Consider the following 24,644-nt stretch of genomic DNA (forward strand, 5'->3'; position numbering starts at 1 on the left):
GTGGTAGAAAATCCCCACTAGAGTGCACTGGCTACTACTGCAATTATATTGGGTCATGAATGATAGACTAACTCCCACCTAGCTCCAAGTCCCTTTTTGTAGTTTGTTCCAGCCTACGTTCTGTAACAGGGCCCCAGCACAGGTCCTCAGCTCCCTGCCTATTACTGATGTATGTTTTTATTATTGCTCCTCATGTAGAAATTATTTTGGAGGGCAATAAAATAGGCAAAGTGTGAAGGTCGAGTACCTATGACCAGGTCACAAAACGCCTCGACGCAGGAGGAGGGGTGGATGTCGTATACTTGGACTTCAGGAAGGCCTTTGACACGGTATCCCACCCCATACTGGTGAACAAGTTAAGGGGCTGTGACTTGGATGACTGCACAGTCCGGTGGGTGGAGAATTGGCTGGAGGGTCGCACCCAGAGAGTTGTGGTGGATGGGTCGGTTTCGACCTGGAAAAGTGTGGGCAGTGGGGTCCCGCAGGGCTCGGTGCTTGGACCGATACTCTTTAATGTCTTCATCAGCGACTTGGACGAGGGGGTGAAATGTACTCTGTCCAAGTTTGCAGATGACACTAAGCTATGGGGCGAAGTGGACACGCCGGAGGGCAGGGAACAGCTGCAAGCAGACCTGGACAGGTTAGACAAGTGGGCAGAAAACAACAGAATGCAGTTCAACAAGGAGAAATGCAAAGTGCTGCATCTAGGGAGGAAAAATGTCCAGCACACCTACAGCCTAGGAAATGACCTGCTGGGTGGCACAGAAGTGGAAAGGGATCTTGGAGTCCTAGTAGACTCCAAGATGAACATGAGTCGGCAGTGTGATGAAACCATCAGAAAAGCCAATGGCACTTTATCGTGCATCAGCAGATGCATGACAAATAAGTCCAAGGAGGTGATACTTCCCCTCTATCGGGCGCTGGTCAGACCGCAGCTGGAGTACTGCGTGCAATTCTGGGCGCCGCACTTCAAGAAAGATGCGGATAACCTGGAGAGGGTCCAGAGAAGGGCCACTCGTATGGTTAAGGGCCTGCAGGCCAAGCCCTATGAGGAGAGATTAGAGAAACTGGACCTTTTCAGCCTCCGCAACAGAAGGTTGAGAGGCGACCTGGTGGCTGCCTATAAGTTCGTCAGGGGGGCACAGAAGGGAATTGGTGAGTATTTATTCACCAAGGCGCCCCCGGGGGTTACAAGAAATAATGGCCACAAGCTGGAGGAGAGCAGATTTAGATTGGATATTAGGAGGAACTTCTTCACAGTTCGAGTGGCCAAGGTCTGGAACGGGCTCCCAAGGGAGGTGGTGCTCTCCCCTACCCTGGGGGTATTCAAGAGAAGGTTGGATGTGTATCTAGATGGGGTAATGTAGGCCCAGCACTCTTTCCTGCTTATGCAGGGGGTCGGACTCGATGATCTATTGAGGTCCCTTCCGACCCTAGCATCTATGAATCTATGAATCTATGAATGTAGAGTACTTCCCCTCTCCCCACCCTTCCCTGTCTCCTGCATTCAGATCACTCTCTCCATTAGATACACTGCTCTGTGTATGTCCTTTCCTAGCATCTGATGAAGTGAGCTTGGGCTCACAAAAGCTTATGCTAGACATCATTGATTTGGTTGGTCTATAAGGCAGAAAGCTATCTGGACTTCCAACTAACACAGCTAACTATCTCTCAGTACACCTTAGACTCACAAGACACCAAGGAAGGGCAATAAATGGGGTCATGCTCAGATGCAGAGAAGTGAACTTTTGGCCACATAATTTGAGTCCCTAAGGCACTATTAGTCAATAGGAGTTTGGCCATGGACCTCAGTGAGGAGAGAATGAATTTCTAAAGACTTTAGTCTCTTTTTGTGCCTTCAGAGTGTGTGATTCATAAGAGGAATTCAGGGACACCTCATTCCCCTCTAGATTTATTCTACCTTTTGCCTGAGAAAGACCCAGTAGCATGGTCTTGGAGATGTCCTTTCACCTTTTGCTGTGCTTTTAACATTCAGAACTGTGGAGTAGGGTTTGGGTGAAGAAGGTACAAGGATGGCATTAGGAGAGGGGTGGGCAAAATGCGGCCCGGGGGCTGGATGTGGCCCACCAGGCCCGCAGGGCCCCTAAAAAATACTTAGAAAATTAATATAACTGCCCCTGGCTACCTGTCATGCAGCCCTTGATGGTCTGCCAAAACTCAGTAAGCGGCCCTCCACCCGAAATAATTGCCTGCCCCTGCATTGGGAAGATGTATGGGTACTTATGACTTTTTCCATATTTGCTTTCCATACACTCTACCTTATTTCTTAACCACCCTCCATACCCCCAACTTTCCCCACCTTTCTTCCCTTCTCTTTCCATGCTTCTACCTCATCTCCCACTCCTCCTCTACTTACCCATCCTTTTCCTATTAGCTCTGGCTGATACGCTAATAAAAGTAACTCCCTTCTCACTTTACGAAAATGGGATGCCACCAGGAAGTCTTACTGGCAGTGATTCAAAATACCCACAGGACACAGTAAATAATGATATGGTTTGTCTTCAGTCATTTTTATCTGCAGGCATTTGAGTGATCCAGTAGTGTAACTGGGTGGGCAGCTGGGCAGGAGAGGCAACAACTCTAGACACTGACTTAGAGGGGGTACTAAAAGGGCTGGCCATCACTGGGACTGGGAAGGGAAGGGATGGCAAAGGAGTCACTCTGCTGCCTTTGTGATCCCCAAGGATTTCCTGGGGAAAACGTCCAGGGGGCAGGATCTGGCTGGGTATGTTCTATACAATCTCTCTGAGGAATGGCAGTGCCCACCTAAAAACAAATCTATCAACCTCTGTGCTGCAACCGGTCACCCAAAAGCAGCGCAAATATTGGTAGCAGCTTTAAACCATCCTCCACAATTACCGAGTTTCCAGCCTGTGAACTGCTGGCTGCTGTGTGCTTTTAATCAGCTGCTCTCAACTCTTTTCCCAGTTAATGAAGCCCAACGTCCAGAGGAATCATGTACTGTGTTCAACCTCCTTTCAGCCAGGCTTTCATCACAAGGTAACTACTAGATGAGGAGCACGGGGCAGGGGTCAAGTGGCCTCCATAAGGAGCTGATGTATCAAGAATGTCAACTGGCAAAAGCTAGCGTGAAAAAAGCAATGAGGCTCTCTCCCATCTGCTAACAAAAAAATACAATCTATTATGGGCTGATGGGCTTCTGTTTTGAGCGTGGGATGAGGAGCTACCATAAATTACATGATATAATCAATGGCTGAGTAATAGCACATGAGAGGCTCATTCAGCAGCCACTCCGATATCCTTGCAGGCCAAGGAACCAGCTCCATCTGGAGCACGAATCGCAATGGTGACTGCTGATATGACAAAACTTGCCCTATGCAGTCCATGCACATCACTGGTAGCAAAGCAGGGACACAACTGGGTTTCAGAAGGGCCAGATACTTTAGCAGTAAGGATCTCCCACTTAAAAGCTTCATCAGATGTTCCCTAAGGGACAGAAAGGTATCTCACCTCCCAACAATATAGGTGTCACACATGAGGCAGGGTACATTAGCCTAATCTGTTGAAGAAAAAGAGTCCCAGCTAATTGTAGGCTCACCAAGGAGGGATGCACACACTAATGGTTGCTTTAGAGGTCACCAATTCCCATGTAAGCAAGGCAGAGCAAGTCACTCTTTCTCTATACGTGTTCACTCTTGCCACCTTTTGAATTTTCTTGGCTATTTTTTCTTACTTGTTTCCCAATCAGGCCTCGGTGAAGTTCAGCTCCAACCCTTTGCCGCCAGGCTAAGAGATAGTACTCCCAGCTTGCTTCCTTGCCTTTCTCCGAACCCCCACACACCGGAGTGAAGAATCAGAAAAAGGGGAAGGTGCTTTCCAAAGCCCTGAGGAAAAAGGAAGTAACTGCTTGCAACTAGACTCATAGGACTACCTACTATTAGACCTACAGTATATTGTATATATTGTATTTTATATATACTACAGTATATTAGACCACTCGTACTTGCTTCCTTTGTAAGAACAATGATTTGCTATATCAGAGCAGACCATTGATCCCCTAAGTATAGGATCCTGCTGCCAACAATAACCAATTGGATGTGTGGACCTGTGTGGTGAGCAATGGGAACTTGCCCTCTGATGTCATCACCCGCTTTTCTCATGGGTAAGGGAACTTCATAGTGGGCATTCCCCATTCGTACTGCACTGACAACAGAGAGGGAAGCTTCCAGGGCAGGGGACAGATGGGAGATGAAGGGTGGTCATGGATTTAAGACCCAGGACCTCTCATGATGTGGAGGTCTATCCCAGCTTTGACACGTGCTCTCTATGATCCTGAGGGAGTCACTCCCTTGGGTCTCTGTCTCAGTGTCCCCTGCTCTGGAACAGGGCTGACAGTCCAGTGACCTCCCACAAAGGGGCACTGTGGAGGACTACAGGCCTGATTCTCATTTGCAATGTACTCCCTTTACACCGTTCTGGCAGTGTAGACATCATTAACCTTTACAAGTGCTCTTGAGAGAAGACACAAGGGAAGGGCAAGCAATCACTATTTTTTGTTCTCTTCTGATGTCCAACCCATCTTGATCCATCCGACTCGCACTGCATTCCTCCCATCTCCCTGCAGATAAAATCCCCTACAGGGATCCAGGGAAAAAGAAAAACTAAAGCAAAAAACCCAACCAAAAAACCCAGCTGTTTTCAGATCTATGATTTTACAGTTTGACAGGGCTCATCACAATCACCAGTTAAGGCAGGAGAGACTGATTCTGGCCAGAGGCCCATATAAATAGAAGAAGCACAAATACTTTGCATAAGGCCCTGGGAGCCCTTGAGGCTCCTGTCCTCATTACTAGATGACACCTATAAGCCAAGTAAACTTCTTTGGTCAGGAAGAAGAGGGTTGAAATAGCATCTGACCTGCCTGACTCCCCCAATGCAGGTAGCAGCAAAGCCACTGGATCCGATTTTCCTCTCCGGACATGTCCATGTTGCAGCCTGTGACTGCATTGTAGTGTTGCAAGACTCGGCCTAGCTCAGGTACCAGTAATAGTTTAGTTGCAGAAACAAAGAGCTAATTTATCCTAGGTCTTGCATCCATGCATACCCTTGCTTTCCAGGGGTAAACTAGATTCTTCTCTCATTGACCTTAATACAACAGTGTAAGTGAGATCAGACCCTGATTTCCCTGGTCTGAACCCTGATTTACACTGCTCTGAGAGCAGAATCAGGCCCCATTTCTCTAATCTCTGTATGTTTATTTCTGAACTCCATCTCATTTGCCCGTGAACATGCAACTACTTCGGGGCACTGGTATTGTACTGAAAGTCTCTGAGCTGGAATGAGCCCATCGACCATGACAGAATCAACTCCCTCAAACAACATAAATAGGACACATCTTCTGGCAGTGCAAATCAGACTGACTTAAATTCACCTTGTTGGAATTACATGATTCAACCCAACTGTAGATCTGGCTCTATCCACACAGCCTTAGAAATTGCTGTGAAGATCACCTGAATCCTTGCAATGGAGTAGGAAGTGAATTTATTTCTATATTATGGTATAAGCTATAGGAAAATGCACACTTTATTGCTTCTGGATTCTGCCAGCCCATTCCCTGATAGGTCTTGAAAACTGCCCTGAAAACGTGTTGGTTTTTCTAAGCAAACACCCTGTATTTTTATGGGCAGAACCCCCCAGTTGTGTGGGTAGCATACATGAGCTAGGGGCTTGGTTCAGATCGTGGAAGTGTCTCACTATCTCTATTTTGGACTGGCGCAAAGAAGTTAAGTGACAAACCCAAGACCACCTAAGAAGCCAGAAAAGGAAACCAAGTGATTTGTATTCAAAGGACATAACTTCAGTTAACATGAAACATTGTGGGGTATCGTTGAAGAAGCAGCTAGTAACAGAGTCTAAAATGAATCCTCTTATCTCTTCGCTGCTGCTGGGAGCATTCAGCACATGAAAATACATGAAGACCGTTAACAAAAAAGAGTGGACTTCACCTGGTATGAATATTTCAAAGACGACAATATTTCTCTCTCTGCGTTACAAACACTAGGAGGAAAAAAGGCCAGTTTGCATTGACCAATAACTTTACAACATAGGAGACATTCCTATATTGGCGTTGGGCCTCTCTGGTTAAGCACTGGGCAGTGAAATATAGCACAAAGGAGGCAAGTAGCGCCCGGCCCCTCCTGAGCGAAGCCAGCACAGAGGACAGGAATAAAGCACATGCTTCTTCCACAAATAAGCAGATTCAATCCCAGCAGCGCTGCTGAGTGCTGTCTTAAGGTCATTTTTATTTCTGAACTCCATCTCATTTGCCTGTTACAGGAGAAATCGCACTTCTTAGCTACCTTTTCACCCAGCCCTGCCTTGCATTCATTATTTCACAGGTATTCTTCATTTGCTTCATTATTTCACAGGTAGTCTTTCCTTGTTAGAGACCATGATTATTTCTGCCCCTATGGGCTTGTATAAGGACATGTGTATACATACATGTGTGCATATGTCTAAAAACACATGCATTGGTTTTTAATGAAATTCTTCTTTCAGCCTTCTGTCTCTCTTCTTTCATTCTGTTTTCCTCTCTCTCCATCACTATCTCTCTATGAAGATGGTACAAAGTCTTTACCGTGTATGCTGAGCCCAAGTAAGGTTTCCATAAAGACTACAGGGAAGTACCATCAGGAGTGAAGAGGGAACCTGGGGATCTGGCCCATAACTTCATTTACAAGACAAGGCCGGATTCTTCTTTCTCTGATGCCAACATAAATCAGATTTATTTCCACATAAGCCTTTAGAGCATCAGCGTGAGAGGGGAATCAAGCTGACAGACTGCAAATACATCCAACGTACTTTCTGATAATAAACAGTTAAGGCTATATCAGTCCATCCCTCACCGAGACAGAGAGAAAATATGGCCTTCCGTGGCCCAAACACTGAAGCGTGAATCTAACTCATGGCAGAGGTAAGAGAAAATTAATCAAACAAACGATTCTACATGCTGAAACCTGCAGCCAGCAAATTTCTCAGGCAAGTGAAATAGTATTTCAACGATGAAGGCAACTGCAGAGCTCAGGAAACATCGGCAAAAAGAAACACCACCCACACAGAGGAAAGGGAGTTTTTTATTTCCCCTTTGCAATTCAAATAGTGAAATGAGCAGTGTAATTGAGCTGAGCTATCTCCTGGCTCTATTGAGTTATCTGTGTCTTAGCTGCATCCCAGAGACTTAAAGACCATTAAAATCATCAAACAACTATAAAGTCTTATTATTTTTAAACTGAAGCTGATTACTTGAGGCCGTCACCAAGAACATGAAAAATTGGTTTTTAGATCAATCTCTTCATCTAGCTGTACCTACCTATCCAACATCCTATCCACCTATCAGTCTATTCATCCACATACCAACCATCTTATCTACCTTTTCATTTATGATTTCTAGCTACTTTTCTACTGATTGATCACCCTACTGCCCTGCCTATAATTCATCTATCTATTTACCCACACAAGTACATCCACATATGTACTTGCCAGGATTTGAGCCTAGGACCAGACCCATCTGGTCTGATGACAGCTTACCAGGAGAGACAAACAGGAACATATGCTTAGCGTTAAGAAGCTTTTTCCAGATGTACTGTCTATTTGCCTTGTCTACCTATTTATCTGCATTTATGCCAAGGTAACTGCAAAATAAATTCAGAATCTCTGATTATTGGAAGCAGTCAAACAATTCATTACATTTACCCAGAAACAGTCTGGACAAAACTCCTGAGCAAAGAAGAAACTGTCACATTGCCAGCTGCAAGCTGCTACTCACAGGGACACGATACCATTCGTCACTGTGAATGGACAGTCCTCCTCCACTCCAGCACAGCATACTTACCCTCTAGGTTAGTGCCCAAATGCATCTCTCTTCCTAGAGTGGTTCTCTTTTTTGGCAGCTAAATTAGCACTGCCATGTGAAGTTCAGCTTAAGCTTTCCTTCTCAAGTTTGCGTTTTAGTAGTGTTGATCTCAGTCCCAGGACAATCTCATCAGCTCCTTTCAGTATATTACAAACATACATTCCTATTGTCTAGAAAAGGCCAACCCAAACTCCTTATATGCATTTTACTATAGTAATATCCTTTAGAAGACAGTAAAAAAAAAAAAAAAAAAAAAAAAGGAAGCCAGGATTTCAGCAGAGGACCAGACCAATATGAGGTATCTGATGACAGCTTCCCAGGAGAGACAAACAGACCATATGCTTTGTGTCAAGAAAAAGTTGGTTCACACTTTGCACCAAAATGTATCATGCTCATCAACACATCCACGAGTGCCAGCTAACATCACAATTACACAGCAAGGTATGTCTGGAGATCTGCACAGACACACGATATGTTGAATCAAGGAGTGAATAAACCAACTGACTGAGAGCCAAAATGTGCATAGGTCTGCAGCCTAATGGATGAGCCAGTGGGAGAAATAATTATTTTCTGGAAATCTACCAAGGCTACAAAAGACAAGCTGGAGTCCCTTGGAATATCTGCAACCATGACAGAGGATCTAGGTGTATGTTACCTTCATGGCTAGGAAACAGAGTGAATGGCCTGTCTGAGCTGCATATATGCAACAAAATATATACACAGGGCAAAGTTCATTAGTTGTGCATCTGAAAAGAGAGCCAATTCCTACTTCACAGATGGGAGTAACCTGTTGATAGGAAACCCACAGATTTTCTCACTGGCTCTTGAGCCCCTTAAACTCCAAGTGTGATTCTGATTTGGTTTTTACAAAAGGTTCTTTTCTATTTCTAGTATTTTGTCCTTGCAACAGACCTTGAAAAGACGACGGCAGAAAACTGACTGGTACAGCTGAATGGAACAAACTACTGGACTTCACTTTTGCAGGATCTGAAGTGACCTAAAGATTAGTGAATGTGCATAAATTCATACATGTTCATATAGACAGATGTGTGCATGCATGCATATGCACACATGTATGCATCCATGCACAGTTGCATGTCCCAGGTACTTTTTGAGTAAAGTGAATCACATATGCTTTGGAAGCAAACACAGTGTACTTCACTAATTCACTCCAAAACCCGAGGCCCACCCGGTGCATAAAGGTAGCATCACTGTACATGGCAGCTGGTTACACATGCCAGGTTTTGCATGCCTGTGTGAAAACAAGAAGCTAAGTGATGCATGGGGTAATAATACAGCTTCAAATGTACTGAAACACTGTAAAAGTGCATCACAGAAACAGGGAGAAAATGTTCCCAGTCATATGCTACAGCCGAGGCCTGAGGATATCTCTTTTTGACCTCTGTGAACTTCAACTTGTAACTTCTCCAACATAATAATCTTGATAATAAGAGTACAGGTCTAAGTCCGGATGCTCTGGCATCAAGTACCAGTCTTGAATGTAAAGCAGGGACAAGCCTCTCCTTGGCTCCATGGTTCATTTGGTCTAGAGTTAAGAGATTCACATTTTTCAAAATGTTTCAATCCCCATTAACTTCTCAGAGCTCTACGTACAGTGGTTAGAAAGGACAAAACTACAGGATAAAGCAAGAGGATTAACCAGGCACAGCTATAAAATGTCAGATAATGCAGAAGCCTGCAGCTGAGCCATCATGTTGATTACTTTGACTTGAGAGGGGTTAAGGCAATCTCTTTGAAAGAATCTGTCATATATAAATGTACGTACGTACGTATGTATGAAGAGACCTGATTCTATCCAAAAGCCAGCCTGTATCAAACATGATTCGATTTTAGTGCTTATACCCCATTCATCACCATGGTTTCTATACATATGGGACTGAACGCCCGATGGTATAAATCAGCACCACTCCAGTGAAGTCAGTAGAGATATGACGACTTGCAACAGTTGAGAATCCATCCTGTCCTTTTAATACAGCACAAAGAAACGGGAAAAAAAAACCCAGACTTAATACCTTGCCTGACTTCTAGACATCCCATAATAAACACTAAAACAACAGCTTGCTGATGAGTAAGTACCTCAATCATATTGTCCTCGGTGCAATTCTGAAATCCGTGACTGTACAGTACATCGAAGGCATGTCATTAACAGCTGATTGCACTGGGAAATGCCTGAGACAAAATGACTTAGTGGTCTGAGAATATTTTGGTTTTAAAAGATGACGAAGGTTGTTCTTTTTCTTTCCCCCCCAGTTTGAAACTGCAGAACTGTCCATGAAAAATGACTGTCTTCTTTGAAAGGGAAGGAGGTGGAGAGAGTTGCATTTTTCAGGCAAAGTCACTGACGTGGGACTGTAATTTAGTTACTTGGGTGTTGTTTTAACAAGAGAACTGAGAAAATGCATCTAGTTCCACCGTGTCCATCCATATGTGAAGTCTCATAAAAATCTCAGGCAGGGAATGTCCAGACAAACTACAAGCAAACAAGCCCAACCCTACTACAAACTACTATGAAACTTCCAGGAAGACAGTGCTGCAGCTTTTCAGAAGCCAGCACCCAAAGACCAATACACATTAGTCACCACTGACAAAAAAAAAAAAAATCAAGACACCCTCTTTTAGAAGATGTATAAGCATTGGACAAAAAGTCAGTAGAGACTGCTAGTCCCAACAAAGTCAAAATAGGCCACAGACCCTGTTCCAAGTAGGAGTTTAGAGTCAGGGAAGAAATTACCATTATATCTCAGGGACGACTTCTTGACTTCACAAAAGCATCGCCTTTGTTCCTGCCCGTGAGAGCTTCACTGGCTTTTATCATAAAAAAAAGCACAAGATCACTTCTTATGAAAATATAAGTATAATAACAATATCAGATTTGTGTCTCTGCAGTCTCAGAGAGCTGCTGTAAAAATAACATCACCTGAAGTGTAGCTAAGCCTGTTTAGGACAAGGAAATTCAGATGCAACACAAATGGAAGAAAGGACCAGGCAAAAAAACAGAAGCACCCCCCCCCCCACCAGAAAACAACAAAAAAACTCCAACACTAGATGCAGTGGAAAAGATAAATGCCTTCTGATCTCAAGGAAGATGGCCAAGTTCAGTGTTTGGAAAGCAGTCGGCGACCACTACCTTGTTCGCTCCAAGTATATATATGATTTTCAAGAAGAAGGAGGAGGTTTTGTCATTGCTGAAAATGATGATGGCTCATTCGCCTGAAATGCATCATCCTTTGAAACACAAAGCAACTCCCAAGACGATCTTTCCTGTACTGGCAAGCGAAATGACACATGACTTCTACCACGTATCTGCCACTAGCACTCAGAGGAATTCCAGACTCACAAAAAACTGTCAAGTAGATCCAAAGGACCTGATTGTTTTAGCACAGCATAAATGTGTTTTCCATATGCCAAAATGATTTGTTTCTAATCCATCTTTCAAGCAAAAATTTTTGGAGAGGAATGTAGGTTTACTGACCCCAAAACTCTTTGCACACTCATTTTGAATTCACCAAATTGCTGATGTTGAGAAAAAAGCGAAGAAATTCTGCTTCTGTTTGGCTTTGTCAAAATGTAATGTTTCATTTTTTTCATTTAAAAGAGGGGATTGGCAGACTCACCTCATGCCCTGGGTTGGAGCTGGAGCCAGCCTAGGACACGCGGTAGCCACAGTGGTGACACAGGTGGCAGCAGCACCAGCTCCAGCAGGGGACATGTGGCAACAGCTCCAGTCTGGGGCAATGGTGGGACCAGCAGCAGAAAAGGTAAGTCAGGGGTGGCGGCAAGGGATGAAGTGGCTGGAGGACAACTGAGGCTGTATCAGCCCTTGCTCATCCTCCTGCTGCCAATCGCTATGTCCACAGGGTCCAAAGGCCCTGGATTCTGTGGCAAGCCATTCCCTACCCCTGGCCAGTCCCACCAACTTCCCATTGCCCACTTGTAGCCACACAGGCCAGATAAAGCAGCTCTGCAGGCCAAATCTGGCCTGCAGGCCTATGTTTGATACCCCGACTTAATATATTTCATTAGGAGATTTTCAAAAGGAAACATTTCATTTTTCAATTCAAAATGACTTTTTGACTGAATTTTATAAACTAAAAAACCCTGTCAAAACCTCCCAGGGCAGGGGGTCAGACTCGATGATCTGTTGATGTCTCTTCCAACCCTAGCATCTATGAATCTATGAAAATAAAATGTTATGTTTGGGGTCTAACAATACAGTTCATTCAGCCCAACTGAATGGTTTTTCACTTTCCCAGAGCAGCCAGCAAAGTGAAAAGTCAAGTATTAGCACAGCTCTGTTCTTGACTGCCTGACAGAGCAACAAAATCTATTCAATACACACCGTCCAGACATCATAATGTATGAAAAATTAGAAGTTAATTGCTTTAAATATATATATATGGCATCCGTTCGTCAGTTAGTGATGGTGGATATTGTAGCTAAATTGTTTTAAAAGAGCTGTTGTAATATTTTTGAAAGGGTTAATGGATGACTTTGGGTCTGACTGAGCTTTCATACACAGTGACTTATATGACAATACTGTTAACTTACATCCCAGTGGATGTGTCTACAAGAGACACCAACTGCACAATAGCCTAATAACATTGCACAGTAGTGTGCCAGGCAAAACCCGTGCTAATACACTACTGAGCAGTAGTATTAGGCTACTGTGCAGTTAAAGTCAGTAAAAAGCTGTGCGCTGGTGTTACTGTGCAGTAGCGCCAGTACTGTGCACTGATTTAATAACTGGTTATGCAAGTACTAAACTTAATCAGCAGTAACTATGGTGCATTAATGAACATGAACATGTAAATGCACCCAGGGAGAACTAGGAGTCACTTCTGATTGACACTTGGTCATCACACCAGATGACAAAGCTAACATGTTCAACAATTTCTTTGCCTCCGTCTTCCTAAGTAGGGACCAGGACAGCCACCTCCGTGCTGGGCCCCCCTCGGGCCCCGGGGGAGGCACACCTGGGCCACGGGTTAGCGAGGATTTAGTTAGGCAGCTTCTGGAGGGGTTGGACGTATTCAAGTCAGCCGCCCGGACGATCTCCATCCTAGAGTTCTAAAGGAACTGGCCGAGGTCATTGCCAGTCCCCTGGCACGGCTTTAGGAGCACTCGTGGTGCTCTGGAGAGGTACCGGAGGACTGGAAAAGGGCCAATGTGGTCCCCATCTTCAAAAAAGGCAGGAAGGAGGACCCGGGAAACTATAGGCCAGTTAGTCTCACCTCGATCCTAGGCAAGCTGTTTGAGAAAATTATGCTGGCACACATCCAGGAGGGGCCAGCAAGGGACTGCATGCTTAGGGGCAACCAGCACGGGTTCATCAGTGGCAGGTCCTGTCAGACCAGCCTGGTGGCCTTTTACGATCAGATCACCAGATCATTAGATGCAGGGGTAGCAGTGGACATCGTCTTCCTGGACTTCCGGAAGGCTTTTGACACTGTCTCTCACCCCGTTCTCATTAAGAAAGTGGGGGACTGCGGTGTTGACACCCACACAGTCAAATGGGTCAACAACTGGCTGGAGGGCTGCACCCATAGTGTGGGTGTGGATGGGTCCTTCTCAACCTGGAGGGATGTGGGCAGCGGGGTCCCCCAGGGCTCGGTCCTCAGGCCCACACTGTTCAACATCTTCATCAGTGATTTGGACGAGGGGGTGAAAAGCACCCTGTTCAAATTTGCTGATGACACTAAGATGTGGGGGGACGTGGGCACACTAGAAGGAAGCAACAGGCTACAATCAGACCTAGACAGGTTGCAAGGGTGGGCGGATAAGAATAGGATGGGATTCAACACAGAGAAGTGCAAGGTGATGCACCTCGGGAGGAACAACCGGCATCATACCTACAGGTTGGGGAACTCCCCTCTTATCAGCACGGAGGCGGAAAAGGATTTTGGGGTCATCATTGACTCCAAGGTGAACATGGGCTGGCAGTGTGGGGAGGCAGTCAGGAAGGCCAACCGCACCTTGTCATGCATCTGCAGATGCATCTCGAGCAGGGCCAAGGAGGTGATCCTCCCCCTCTATGCGGCACTGGTCAGGCTGCAGCTGGAGTACTGCATCCAGTTCTGGGCGCCGCACTTCAGGAGGGACGTGGACAACATGGAGAGGGTCCAGAAGAGGCCACTCGCATGATCGGGGACAACAGGGCAGGCCCTATGAGGAGAGGCTATGGGACCTGAACCTGTTCAGCCTCCAAAAGAGAAGGCTGAGGGGGGATCTAGTGGCCTGTTACAAACTAATCAGGGGGGATCAGCAGGCATTGGGGGAGTCACTGTTTCCCCGAGCACCGCCAGGAGTGACCAGGAATAACGGTCACAAGCTGGCAGAGGGTAGGTTTAGGCTAGATATCAGGAGGCGCTACTTCACAGTCAGGGCAGCTAGGGTCTGGAACCAGCTTCCAAGGGAAGTGGTGAAGGCTCCTGCCCTGGGGGTGTTTAAGAGGAGGTTAGACGAACATCTTGCTGGGGTTATTTGACCCCAGTACTCTTTCCTGCCATGGCAGGGGGTCGGACTAGATGATCTGCTCAGGTCCCTTCCGACCCTAGAAACTATGAAACTATGACACCAGTCTAAGGAAGAGGAGCACTTATCTTCAGAAAATCTCTGCACCAGGCAGTAGACTTCTGCACCATTAAGTTGAGAATTTATTGATCCCTCTACAGACACCAGACTAAGAAGATATGATGGATACAAGTCATCTGGCAATAACAGAAAATGTATGACAGGGATGTACTAGGTGATTAGATGACCCTCCATTGTCTGTGCCTGTTGAAAAAGAGCTAACTGTCTGCACAGGCTTTGATGGTTTCAATACTCAGTTACGGAAGAGGTCTTCAGCTGGTGTAAATCAGCATAACTTCAGAGGAGCTATGCTGATTTATAGTAGGCAGGGATCTGAGCCTCAACAGACAAAATTCAGCAACGGTCAGATCTCTGGCAACATTATTACCCACAGACAGTAATCAAGGCTTCCCTCCCCAGCACTCCCCATGATCACGATGCAGACATCGTAGGGCAGCTCCACCTGGTTGACCTTAATGGAGTTGCACCATGGATGGACTTGGTCACAAATTCTCTGAAATTACCTCTAATGAGCTAATTATTTCCTGCATTTGTAATATGCTGCTGATTAGAGTTTGTGGGTGGGATGTTGAATGAATAGGAATCACACATTTCCTTGTGTTAGTACAGGGAATATTTGATTCACTGTGTAGCCATTCAGCTGCATGGCAAACAAGGCCCCTAAGACATTCCCTTCCTGTTCATGACCAGTGACTTTTCCTCCTCTGGCTATCTCCTTACCTGAGTACAAAAGAACAGAGTGGGCCACCTCTTACCTGCTGGAGGGTATGGGAACAGGACAGTGTGAAAGAGTATGTCCAGAGGCAAGGAGAATGAAGGTGACACTGGATGGACCCAATCAGAAGGTGAAGCATAAGGGTCATTTCAGGGCCCTGGACATATTTGCAGGACTACAAAAAATAAATCACTATAAAAAATAAAGCGCTACGGGTGACAACATATTCAAGAGTCAGGACATTTAAAGGGCTGGAGGACAGCCAGGATCTGAAGAGCGCTGCCATGGAGGCACTGTCTGGTCTCATGCTTCTTGGAAGCCCAGTCATTAAAAGGGTTGGTAGGTAGCCCAAGCCAGACACTGCCTCTTGGAGGGGGAGAGAGACATGAAACTTGGGTTTCAGAAGGAGGGAGGAGGGGTGGAGGAGGGAGAGCTGAGCCCTGTGGGAAAGTTGTGGGGGCAGTCTCGACCTGATCCCATGTTTTGTCCCAGAAAGACAAAGAAGTTGCTCTTTCAGACTCTTTCGTCCTGGATCCATCACTTCTGAGACAGATCATCCATTATTTTATGGCAACAAACAGCATAAATAGGTGGCCAGTTCTTTTGCTGACATGGTAGAACAAATATCATGTCTACCAGGGCCCTCAGACTGTACCAACCAGAGGGCACAGTGCAAGGACAGGCTCCCTGAACGAGGAGGGGAAAAACTAAGGCATCGGATTGCTCCAGGTGTCTGCCTCTCCATGTACAATTATGTGTCTGAAGTATCTGAAGGGTCAAGGACAGGACATGGCATGACATTTCCTTGCTAAAGACTGAAGGAAATGTCTAAGGAACATGCTAATTCCCAACCCTCTCCCTACCCCTGTGAGGACTGCTGGGTGGCAACCATTTCACCTGGAGCTAGGTTCAGTGGGGAAAACCCAAGTGAACCATTTCCCTTACAGGGGATGGGATTCTGCATAAGCCATTGGTGATAGCCAGTGAGCGAGCGAGCAAGCAAGTGGGTTTCACCCATATGGATGTTGCAATGAGGGTTTGCAGATACTGTATGCCGAAGCCCTGCTTCACGTCCAGGTCTGATGCTGAAATGATCTGGCGGTACTGTACATGAGCATGGCTCCCACTACTCACATTGACAATGGCTTCTTTTGTCTGGGCCATGTCCGATATCACCCCATCTGTGATGATCAGCAAAACGAAGTACTGGGAACCATCCTGGACAGCCGTGGCATACCTGGACAGGGAGATATTCACTTGAGTACAGGCTTGGAGTGGGGGCAGTAGGGTACTGTTGTGTAAGAAGAGAAGTAGTCCTGGGGCCTCTGACCTGATGGCTAAACTTGCTGCATACTCAATTCACTCTGAAGTGCTCCAGTGAGTACCGAAGGTAGATCCATCTCACTGTCAAGGTTTAGAGTAGCCTGTTTAGTTTCCCAGATTTAAAGACGTCTGTGGCAAAATTAAGGGAGTCCTCTACACTTCAATTCCACTCCTAGCACTGACAAGTACATTTTAGGAACAGCGCAAGTCCCAAAGAAAGAGCGATTCACCACTCACCCAATCAGGATCCTTCTGGGTTAAAGGAAAGGCATGCGGGTTATCCCAGCTACTCCGCATGGATGGTTGCTGGAAGTGGAGGTGCCACAGGAAATAATGGCCTCAGACTGTTAAAGCAGGGCTGTACATGCCTCTGCCAGATACAGTAGCTTGCCAAGCTCTTGTTTCTTTCACTGCTACTTGTGGACCACTTAGTGGCATGGGGGGACTTCCCATTGCTCTCTGATGGTGCCAAGTGTTTCTGGGCTAAGAGCCTATTTCTAGCCAGGGCCAAATTAACACATAGGCAAACTAGGCACATGCCTAGGGCCTTGAGCTGTGGGAGCCTCTGGTCCTTCCCTCTGTGGTGGTGGTGTGAATGGACCCATCTGCCTCCCTTCCCTTCCTTTCCCCTAAACCTTCCTAGCAGTGGCTCCAAGCAGTGCTGGGTGGGGACGGGGTCTCGACCAGCCCGGGGCCCATGAGTTTGTTTGCCCAGGGCCCACTAAAGGGTTCATCTGGCCCTGCTTCTAGCTCAAGGAGGAGTTAAGAGGGCATGAAGGTCTGTGTGATGTTGCCATGTACCCACTGCACTGGCTGCCTTTACCTGGCCACATGATTAACCACTGGTGCAAAGTTGGTGGGGCCATACAGCTGGACTGTCTTGAGGCTCTTGTGGTAGGCTTCCAGGATGCCCTCTATACCGTTGCAGTAGGGGTTGTCAGCATTGCCGTTCTGAGAAGAAGGCAGGGAGAAATGGTTTCTCATTTTCCCCCTTCCCTGTTTGTTTCTTTTACCTCCCCCATCAGATGACAAGGATGCTCAAAGTGCTGGCCGAGGGAGTCACTGAGAGCAACGTGAGGGCTTCCCCTTTGTACTGAGGGGCATCACGAGGAGGGCTTGTGCTCAAGGAAATGAAGACCACCTCCCTGAGGGCTTAGAGGAACAGTAATAATTATATTTAGCAGTTACACAGAATTTTCTACCCCATGGTCTCGGAGCACCATTATTCCCAGATGGGGAAACTGAGGCAGAGAGAGGGGTAGCGAATCAGCCAAGGCCACACAAAAATAGTGCCTGAGCTGGGAACTGAATCCAGGGGTCCCAGCTATGGTATTAACTTGACTTCCATAGGCTGTGCCTTGGAGCATGGTAGACATCTCCAGGGAGTAAGGCTCAAGGAAGATATCAGGTATTCACATGGGGGTAGAATCTGCTTCCCTTGGTGCACCTACATGGCAGCCTCCTGGCCAGGTCAGTGACCTTTTCTGCTCAGTGGGCCAGTCTAGTACTAAGATGAACCCACTGGAGAGAGACGGCGTGCAAGAGAGACTCATAGGGGATGGCAGTACCAGTGGGAACTCGTGGGACACATGCCCATCCGGAGGGATTTTGGCTCCAAAACCGAGTGCAGGAAACATCTTGTCACTGTCGTAGTCCTGGATGATCTCGCCCACTGCTTTCAGTGCCATAGCATATGCATTGAGCTGGTAGGGGTTCATGTAGTGCAGGGAAGTGGATTGTGAGGGGTTTCCTGCCAGAGACAGAGAAGAGTTAGAGGCAAGCAGAGAGCACAGCAGTAGAGGGGTGTGTGGTATATACCTGGACATTGTCAGGTCACTTTAGGGGGCAAAACTATGCTCTCACTGTGAGGCCAGGGCCTGATTTTCACATGTACCAGGCAAACGAGAATAACTCCACTAAGCCATCTGGGGGGACGACTGATGTGTGTGCAGGTGAGAGGCTATTCAGCCCCTTCCTGATTTCCCTGGGAATTTGCCCAGGGGCCATACACAGGCTTTGACCAGTGGCCCCGATTCATCTCTTTCCATCATCAGTATTTCCAATGAGGTTGGGGAAGTGATCCTGGCATCACTGATCCAAACAAGATCAGAACCAGGTCCAAAGGGTCTGGGTAGGCCATTTGTTTGTTGAAAATTGACTACTGCTCCTTATCTGGCTGGGACTTATCAAGCTGCCTATACCTCACGTGACTATTAATTTTAAAGCATCTTATGAAGAATTTGCAAGTGTGCAATAAATATGTAACCTCTCAGAGAAGTTACAATATCATTTATTGTGTGAACAGCCACTGAGTGCCCTAACTCAGAGGTCTAACCTTGTTCTGGGAATCCTCCCACCACATCTCTGGTACGGAGACTCACCATTGGAAGCTGTGAAGTCGATGGCCACGGTGAAGTTGATCTGTGTCCTAGAAAAGTGACAATGATAGTATGAGGAAGAGGCTACTGCAGTGTGAGACTTGGTCTGGAGGCATTTTGCTCAGCCTTCACCCTTGAGGCCCAAGCCCAACCTTAAAACTCTTGCTTTTTTGCAAAATTCAGATTCCAACTGTGCAGTTCTAGCCTCGCGGGGGCTAAGATACAGATCTGCCAGTTGGAGCATGGGTGTCAAGTTTGGCAGCCAGAAAGATCCCTCAGACAACTGGCAGCCATGCTACCATCTTATGGCTTTTGTTCACACATGGAAGTCATTGGCACAAGTTATGGTGCAGGCCACTGGTGTAACAAGGTTCAAAACAGGACTGGACACATTTATGGAGGATAGGTCCATTAGGGACTATTAAACACAACACTTCTGGTGCCTGGGGGGTATGATGGGGCATGGATAACTCTACGCATGCCCTGTTTCTAACACTCCTAGTCTAAAAGACCTGTTCCTTGCCCCTGTTGCAGACAGGACATTGGACTAGATGCATCTCAAGGTCTCAAAAATGGGACTGCAGGCAAAAGCTTTACCCACTACGTTAATGGAGGCTCTGGGTCAATATAAGACATTTGAAAATCTGGCCATTACGAAGTGCTGAGCAAAAAGGGGGGTCTGGGGCACAGGCCCCAGGCTCCAACCCCTGGGGGAAAGGGGCTCAAAAATAGCAGCAGACAGATGTGCTGTCAGCTTGGCCACCACCACGCCCCTGGCAACACAGCTCAGAGGCTGCACACGAGGGTTACATGCTGACGGAGTGGATGTGATTTCCTGCACAGTACCTGCCTGTGCTCTGTCTTACTTCTCAAGGCCTGCCCGTGATTTGGCTGATGACAATGCCGCAGCAGTTACGTAAGATCAGGCTAGTTTTTGATTAGCTACATTAATTAGGCAGCATAGAAGGTTATGCCCCATGATTTATCAACACTGTGCTATGAATGCAGGCTCCTTCTCTCACCCCATCCCTGCTCCTGAGAAGTGGTTTGGTTGAATAGGCAGTAACAAAACCTGCAGATCAGATTCTCATCTCAGTCACTTGGAATAAATCAGGAGTAATTCCACTAGGCCTGACTCCTCTCTCACTTTTCTCACTGTCATTTTTAAGTGAACCCATGCAGTTGCACCAGGCCCTTCAGGATCATACCCAAGCTCCCTTTTTTCCTCAGGTGCATACACAAGTCCTGGATTTAGAGAGGCCGAAAACATATTCAGGATCAGGACTTGAGAATCAAAATCTGCATCCTGTTGCTGTAGATCAGCCTGGCTGTACTGATGTCAGTGGAATTGTTTTCTTTTACATTAGCTAAGGCTCTGTTTCCAAAGGCCAACATTCACATTGCTCAACTTGAGACACCCGCCACGGAGGTAACAGTGATTTCCTGCACGGTAGGAGGGGAAGAGGAGGGCAATCAGCCCTTTCTGAAAATCAAGTCCTTATAAAATTGATGCCAGATGAGTTCCTCAAGTTAGAATCCACATTTAAAGACCGGGCATTAGAGGCTTGTCCAAATCACAGAGCAAACCTGATGCAGTCATAAGGGCCAGATGATGGCATATAACAAAAGTAGATGCATTCATCGTTTTTTTCACGGACTTGAGCAGGGTGGAATAGAATCACACTTAGGTGCCCAAATGCAGTGAGACACCCACTAGGAATACATCTGGCCTCTGTGTAAATGGGTGCCTCTCCACTCACTATGATTGCACTATGACAATTTACAGCATCTGAGGGTCTGGCTTACAGGTTCCAGAGGTACTTCTGGCGGGTGGAGGCAGCACTTCAGCCTGTGCATACGAACCCTACTCCCCATTTTTTTAAGAGCTGTGTTGAATTTACAGAGCCTCAACACCCTCCGATGCATTGGGTCAGCATCCTGGCTTGGAGTTGCTCATCATTTAAGGGATGCAAGGCTTTGAACTTGCCATTTTTCAGGGCCAATGCAACAAGAGCCTCTTGCCACTGGCTTTGTTTCTTCCCCTCTGGCAGGTAAGGTGTCAAGTCCCCACAGCAGCACCAGCCCCTTGTTAACATTCTCCCCGGACACCTGAGGGCACAGCTTGTCACAGGACAGTGGATGCTGGTTTGTGGCAGGGGCTGACAGCTGGGATGTCACAGCTGAGATGATGAAAAGAGCCACAGCTCTTGGCAGAAGGGCATCTGCCGGCTGATCTTGTATCCATCACTCATACCCAACATTAGTGCTGTCTGGCCAATCAGCCCCAAATGGGGCAAGAAGGTCAATCAACTTACTGTCATGCCAGGATGAGAGTCCAGAGGTGACAGGGGATACATGTGAGCTGAGTTTTTGTCACTGGTGTTATAAAATACTCCACGCATGGGTGGAAGCAGCAATGTGTCGTGGACAGAACAAAGAACAGCAAGGCAGGACTCCTGGGCTCCTTTCTAAGCCGGAGGGGTGTGAGTGGTACAAGTGGACACCACAGGGTGGAGTCTCTTCTTTTCTGGACGCCTCCATGTCTAGATTTGGTTGTCCAGGTGGTATTTGGACCATCTCCTTTGTCTACAGGCATGTTGGCATTTACGTGTCTATGGGAATTCCATTCCCCAACATGGGCCGCATGCCCCCGCCCCAGCACACGTGTCTATACAGCCCCACCCAATGCCCCCCCCATGCGCAGGCAGACTCCCCAAAGCCTCCAAACTCCAGCGGACACTCACATGACTTGCACACCACGAGCCCCGTCTCAGATATCCCTCTCTGTGCTCTCGATCACATCTCCCTACACACTCCCCTCCATTCCTTCACCAGTTTAAACCCCTTTCTCTACAACCTACTGCCCATCTGGACCTGCAACCCAAGTCACACTGACACCCACCCTCCTCTGGGCCCAACGCAACTTGCACTTGCACTTGATTCCCACCTGAATCCACCACCAGCACCTGCACACAGACCCCCCACCTATACCTGCACCTGCTCTCCACCCCGGATCCTGCCTCCACCCCCAGCTCCCCCCAGTCTTGCACCCAGATCTGCACTCACACCAGGACCCCCCAGACTCCTTCACATCTGGGTCCACATCTGCACCCACCACCCAAACCTGCAGCTCCACCCTCACCCTCCCTCACAGCCCACCCACACCCACACTCAAATGCGCATCCAGACCCCACAAGCTCACCTGAACTGCCATGTGGATGGGAACCTGCAGCCCCAACTGCTACCCCCACTCAGACCCACACTGCCACCTTCACCTGAAAGCACAGCCCCAGCTATGTCCAGTTCTGCACCTTCACCCCTACCTGCCTCCACATCCACACTGCACCACACCCCCACCTAGATCTTCACCTGCAACTAGACAGCCCCTCGCACCACCATCCAGACCTGATCCACAGCCAAACACACCCTGCACCCCAACCCACATCTAGTCCTTGGACATACCCCCACCTGCACTTCCCCCACCTAAACATGCACTGCCACCCTATCCCCGTCCCCAGCCCCTGCAGTGTGTTCCCTCACATGGTCTGTTCCACACCTCTTTCCTACACCCCTTTCCCTCACACAACGCTCCATCTGCCTCACCCCCAATCTAGCTCAGAGAAACGTTTTGCCCTACATGACATGCAGCAAATGTCCCTAAGTAGCCCCCATCATAGTTTCATAGTTTGTAGGGTCAGAAGGGACCTGAGGAGATCATCGAGTCCGACCCCCCGCCAAACGTCCCCAGCAAGGTGTACATCCAGCCTCCTCTTAAAGACCCCCAGGGTAGGAGCCAGCACCACTTCTCTTGCATCTTCATCTAACCAGGCCAGCACAGCAGACTTCTCTAAGACTATTTGCTCCAAATGTAATGCAACTAGCTCTCTCATCTAAACAGTGTGAACCCTTCTAGTGAGAGCTGAGCCCACACAGCCTGCTGTCAAGAAAAGGAAATGAATCCAGGAAGCTACACAGTTGCCACAAGGTAGAAGAGACCATAGTTAATCTGACAAAACAGCCCATCACATGGTGCAGCAGTGAGATGTGCGCAACTGTGACAGATGTCAGGGATGAGCACCTTGCCGGGGTCATCTGACCCCGGTGCTCTTTCCTGCTAAGGCAGGGGGTCGGACTAGATGATCTACCTAGGTCCCTTCCGACTCTAGCTACTATGAAACTATGAAACTATGTCTGAAGAAGTGGAGCCCTGAATGTTGCCAAACACACGCCGACAGAGCGATGCTTGAGTGGGACGCTCCGAGTCCTGCCCCAAGAATCACAGAGAGTGATGGAGGCAGAGGAGAAGGGAGATCCACTTTGGCAGAGATGGGCTGGTGTCACAATTCCCATTTTACAAATGGGAAACTGAGGCACAGAAAGCAGATGTGACTTATCCAAGGTCATACAGTGAGCAAGCAGCAGGGCAGGGGACAGAATCCAGGAGTCCTGTCTCCCAGCTCCCCTGCTCTATCCCCTCCATGCCACTTCCTCACAGAGCTAGGGATCAAATCCAGGAGTCTTGGCTCCCAAGCCACATGCTCTAACTACTAGTTACCACTACCCCTCTACTTCTAAGTGGAGCTGTCACATGCAGCTGTCGCACGCATCCATGGGACCAGCCCTGGTGCATGCAGGGAGTTCCTAATTATGTGCTACTGGCATATCAAGACATCTCCCTGGGGTCTGGGCCAAACTAGTCACAACCCACCACATCAATCAGTACCTCCCTGCTAACTGGCACCTGAAGTCTGAAGTGAAAGCAGCTGGTGGCCAGGTGTAAAGAACAAGGCTAAAGGCTGCCATGAAGGACCCAGGCTCAGGCTCTTGCTGATGACTTCTGGCTGTTAGGCCTCTCTGATGGGGTACCCGTGTCTATCGGTACCTCCCAGGGGCCTCAGGCAGAGGATGCTATTAGCGTGGACTCGGGGACCCTGGATAGGAACATGCACCCTGTTTCCTTGAAGAGACCCATTCTTTCAGTGCTCTCTGTACACACGCTAATGTGAGCTCACAGAAAGCTGCTGCTCTGCTGTACAGCCTGCCTTGCTGGCAGTCGGGAGCATCTGTGAACTCTGGTGCCTCCTCTCTCCAGCTGCTCAGGTACCTCTCCTGGGCATGGCCTTGCTAATAGGTCTGCATGAGCACAAGGAGGCATATGGCATGATTATGGCATACGCAGTGGCACCAAGGCTGGGGACGGATGGCACTGGCAGCATTCTGCAGAATGCCTGTTTTGACTTATCACCGTCTGGCTTCTGCATCTGTGGGCAACAGACCAAGCTGTATATAAGCTGGCACTGTACCACCCTGAGAATCAGCCCAGAGCTCACAAGGCCACAAAAGCAGATATCCAGGACATCTGCCTCAAGCCAGGTGCTCAGCAAGGATGAAATTTCTGCTTGGCCTCAAGTAACTCAAATCAGGTGCTAAGGGATCCATTGTAATGCCCGCTCTAAGCATAGGTGAGAAGGATCAAAGAGGTCCCTTCCCAATTCCCTGGAGCCAGAGCAGGACAGGCTTCTACAGGGTGATTTCCAGAGATTCATTCAGTCTACCTTTACGGGCACGAAGCAACAGGGCTCTTTTGGGAGATTTAGGACCAATTTATTAATGGTTTATAAAAAGTACTAAAGCGGGGGTTCACAATGCTTTTAGACTCAAGGCACCCTTGGAAAATGCCAGCTTTTAGTTTTCACTCCTTTTTGACTATAGAAAAACAACA

General features: G+C 47.6%; 1 protein-coding gene across 2 annotated transcripts in view; it reads right to left on the reverse strand.

Moving 5' to 3' along the window:
* Positions 1–24,644, reverse strand: part of LOC149853922 (copine-5-like) — a 159,845-nt gene that overhangs the window by 17,639 nt on the left and 117,562 nt on the right. For both annotated transcript variants that reach the window (XR_016438922.1, XM_090025933.1), the window contains exons 15-18: positions 18,926–18,972; positions 18,113–18,294; positions 17,368–17,495; positions 16,356–16,458 (exon numbers count right to left, since the gene is read on the reverse strand). Coding sequence is in view for 1 of the 2 variants with exons in the window: in XM_090025933.1 (XP_089882059.1) it covers positions 16,356–16,458; positions 17,368–17,495; positions 18,113–18,294; positions 18,926–18,972 (460 nt within the window). In the remaining variant the exon portion in view is untranslated. The remainder of the gene's footprint in view (positions 1–16,355; positions 16,459–17,367; positions 17,496–18,112; positions 18,295–18,925; positions 18,973–24,644) is intronic.

Source organism: Crocodylus siamensis, chromosome 13 (assembly GCF_052110815.1).
Source record: "Crocodylus siamensis isolate JL-2025a chromosome 13, ASM5211081v1, whole genome shotgun sequence".
NCBI classification, from domain to species: domain Eukaryota; kingdom Metazoa; phylum Chordata; order Crocodylia; family Crocodylidae; genus Crocodylus; species Crocodylus siamensis.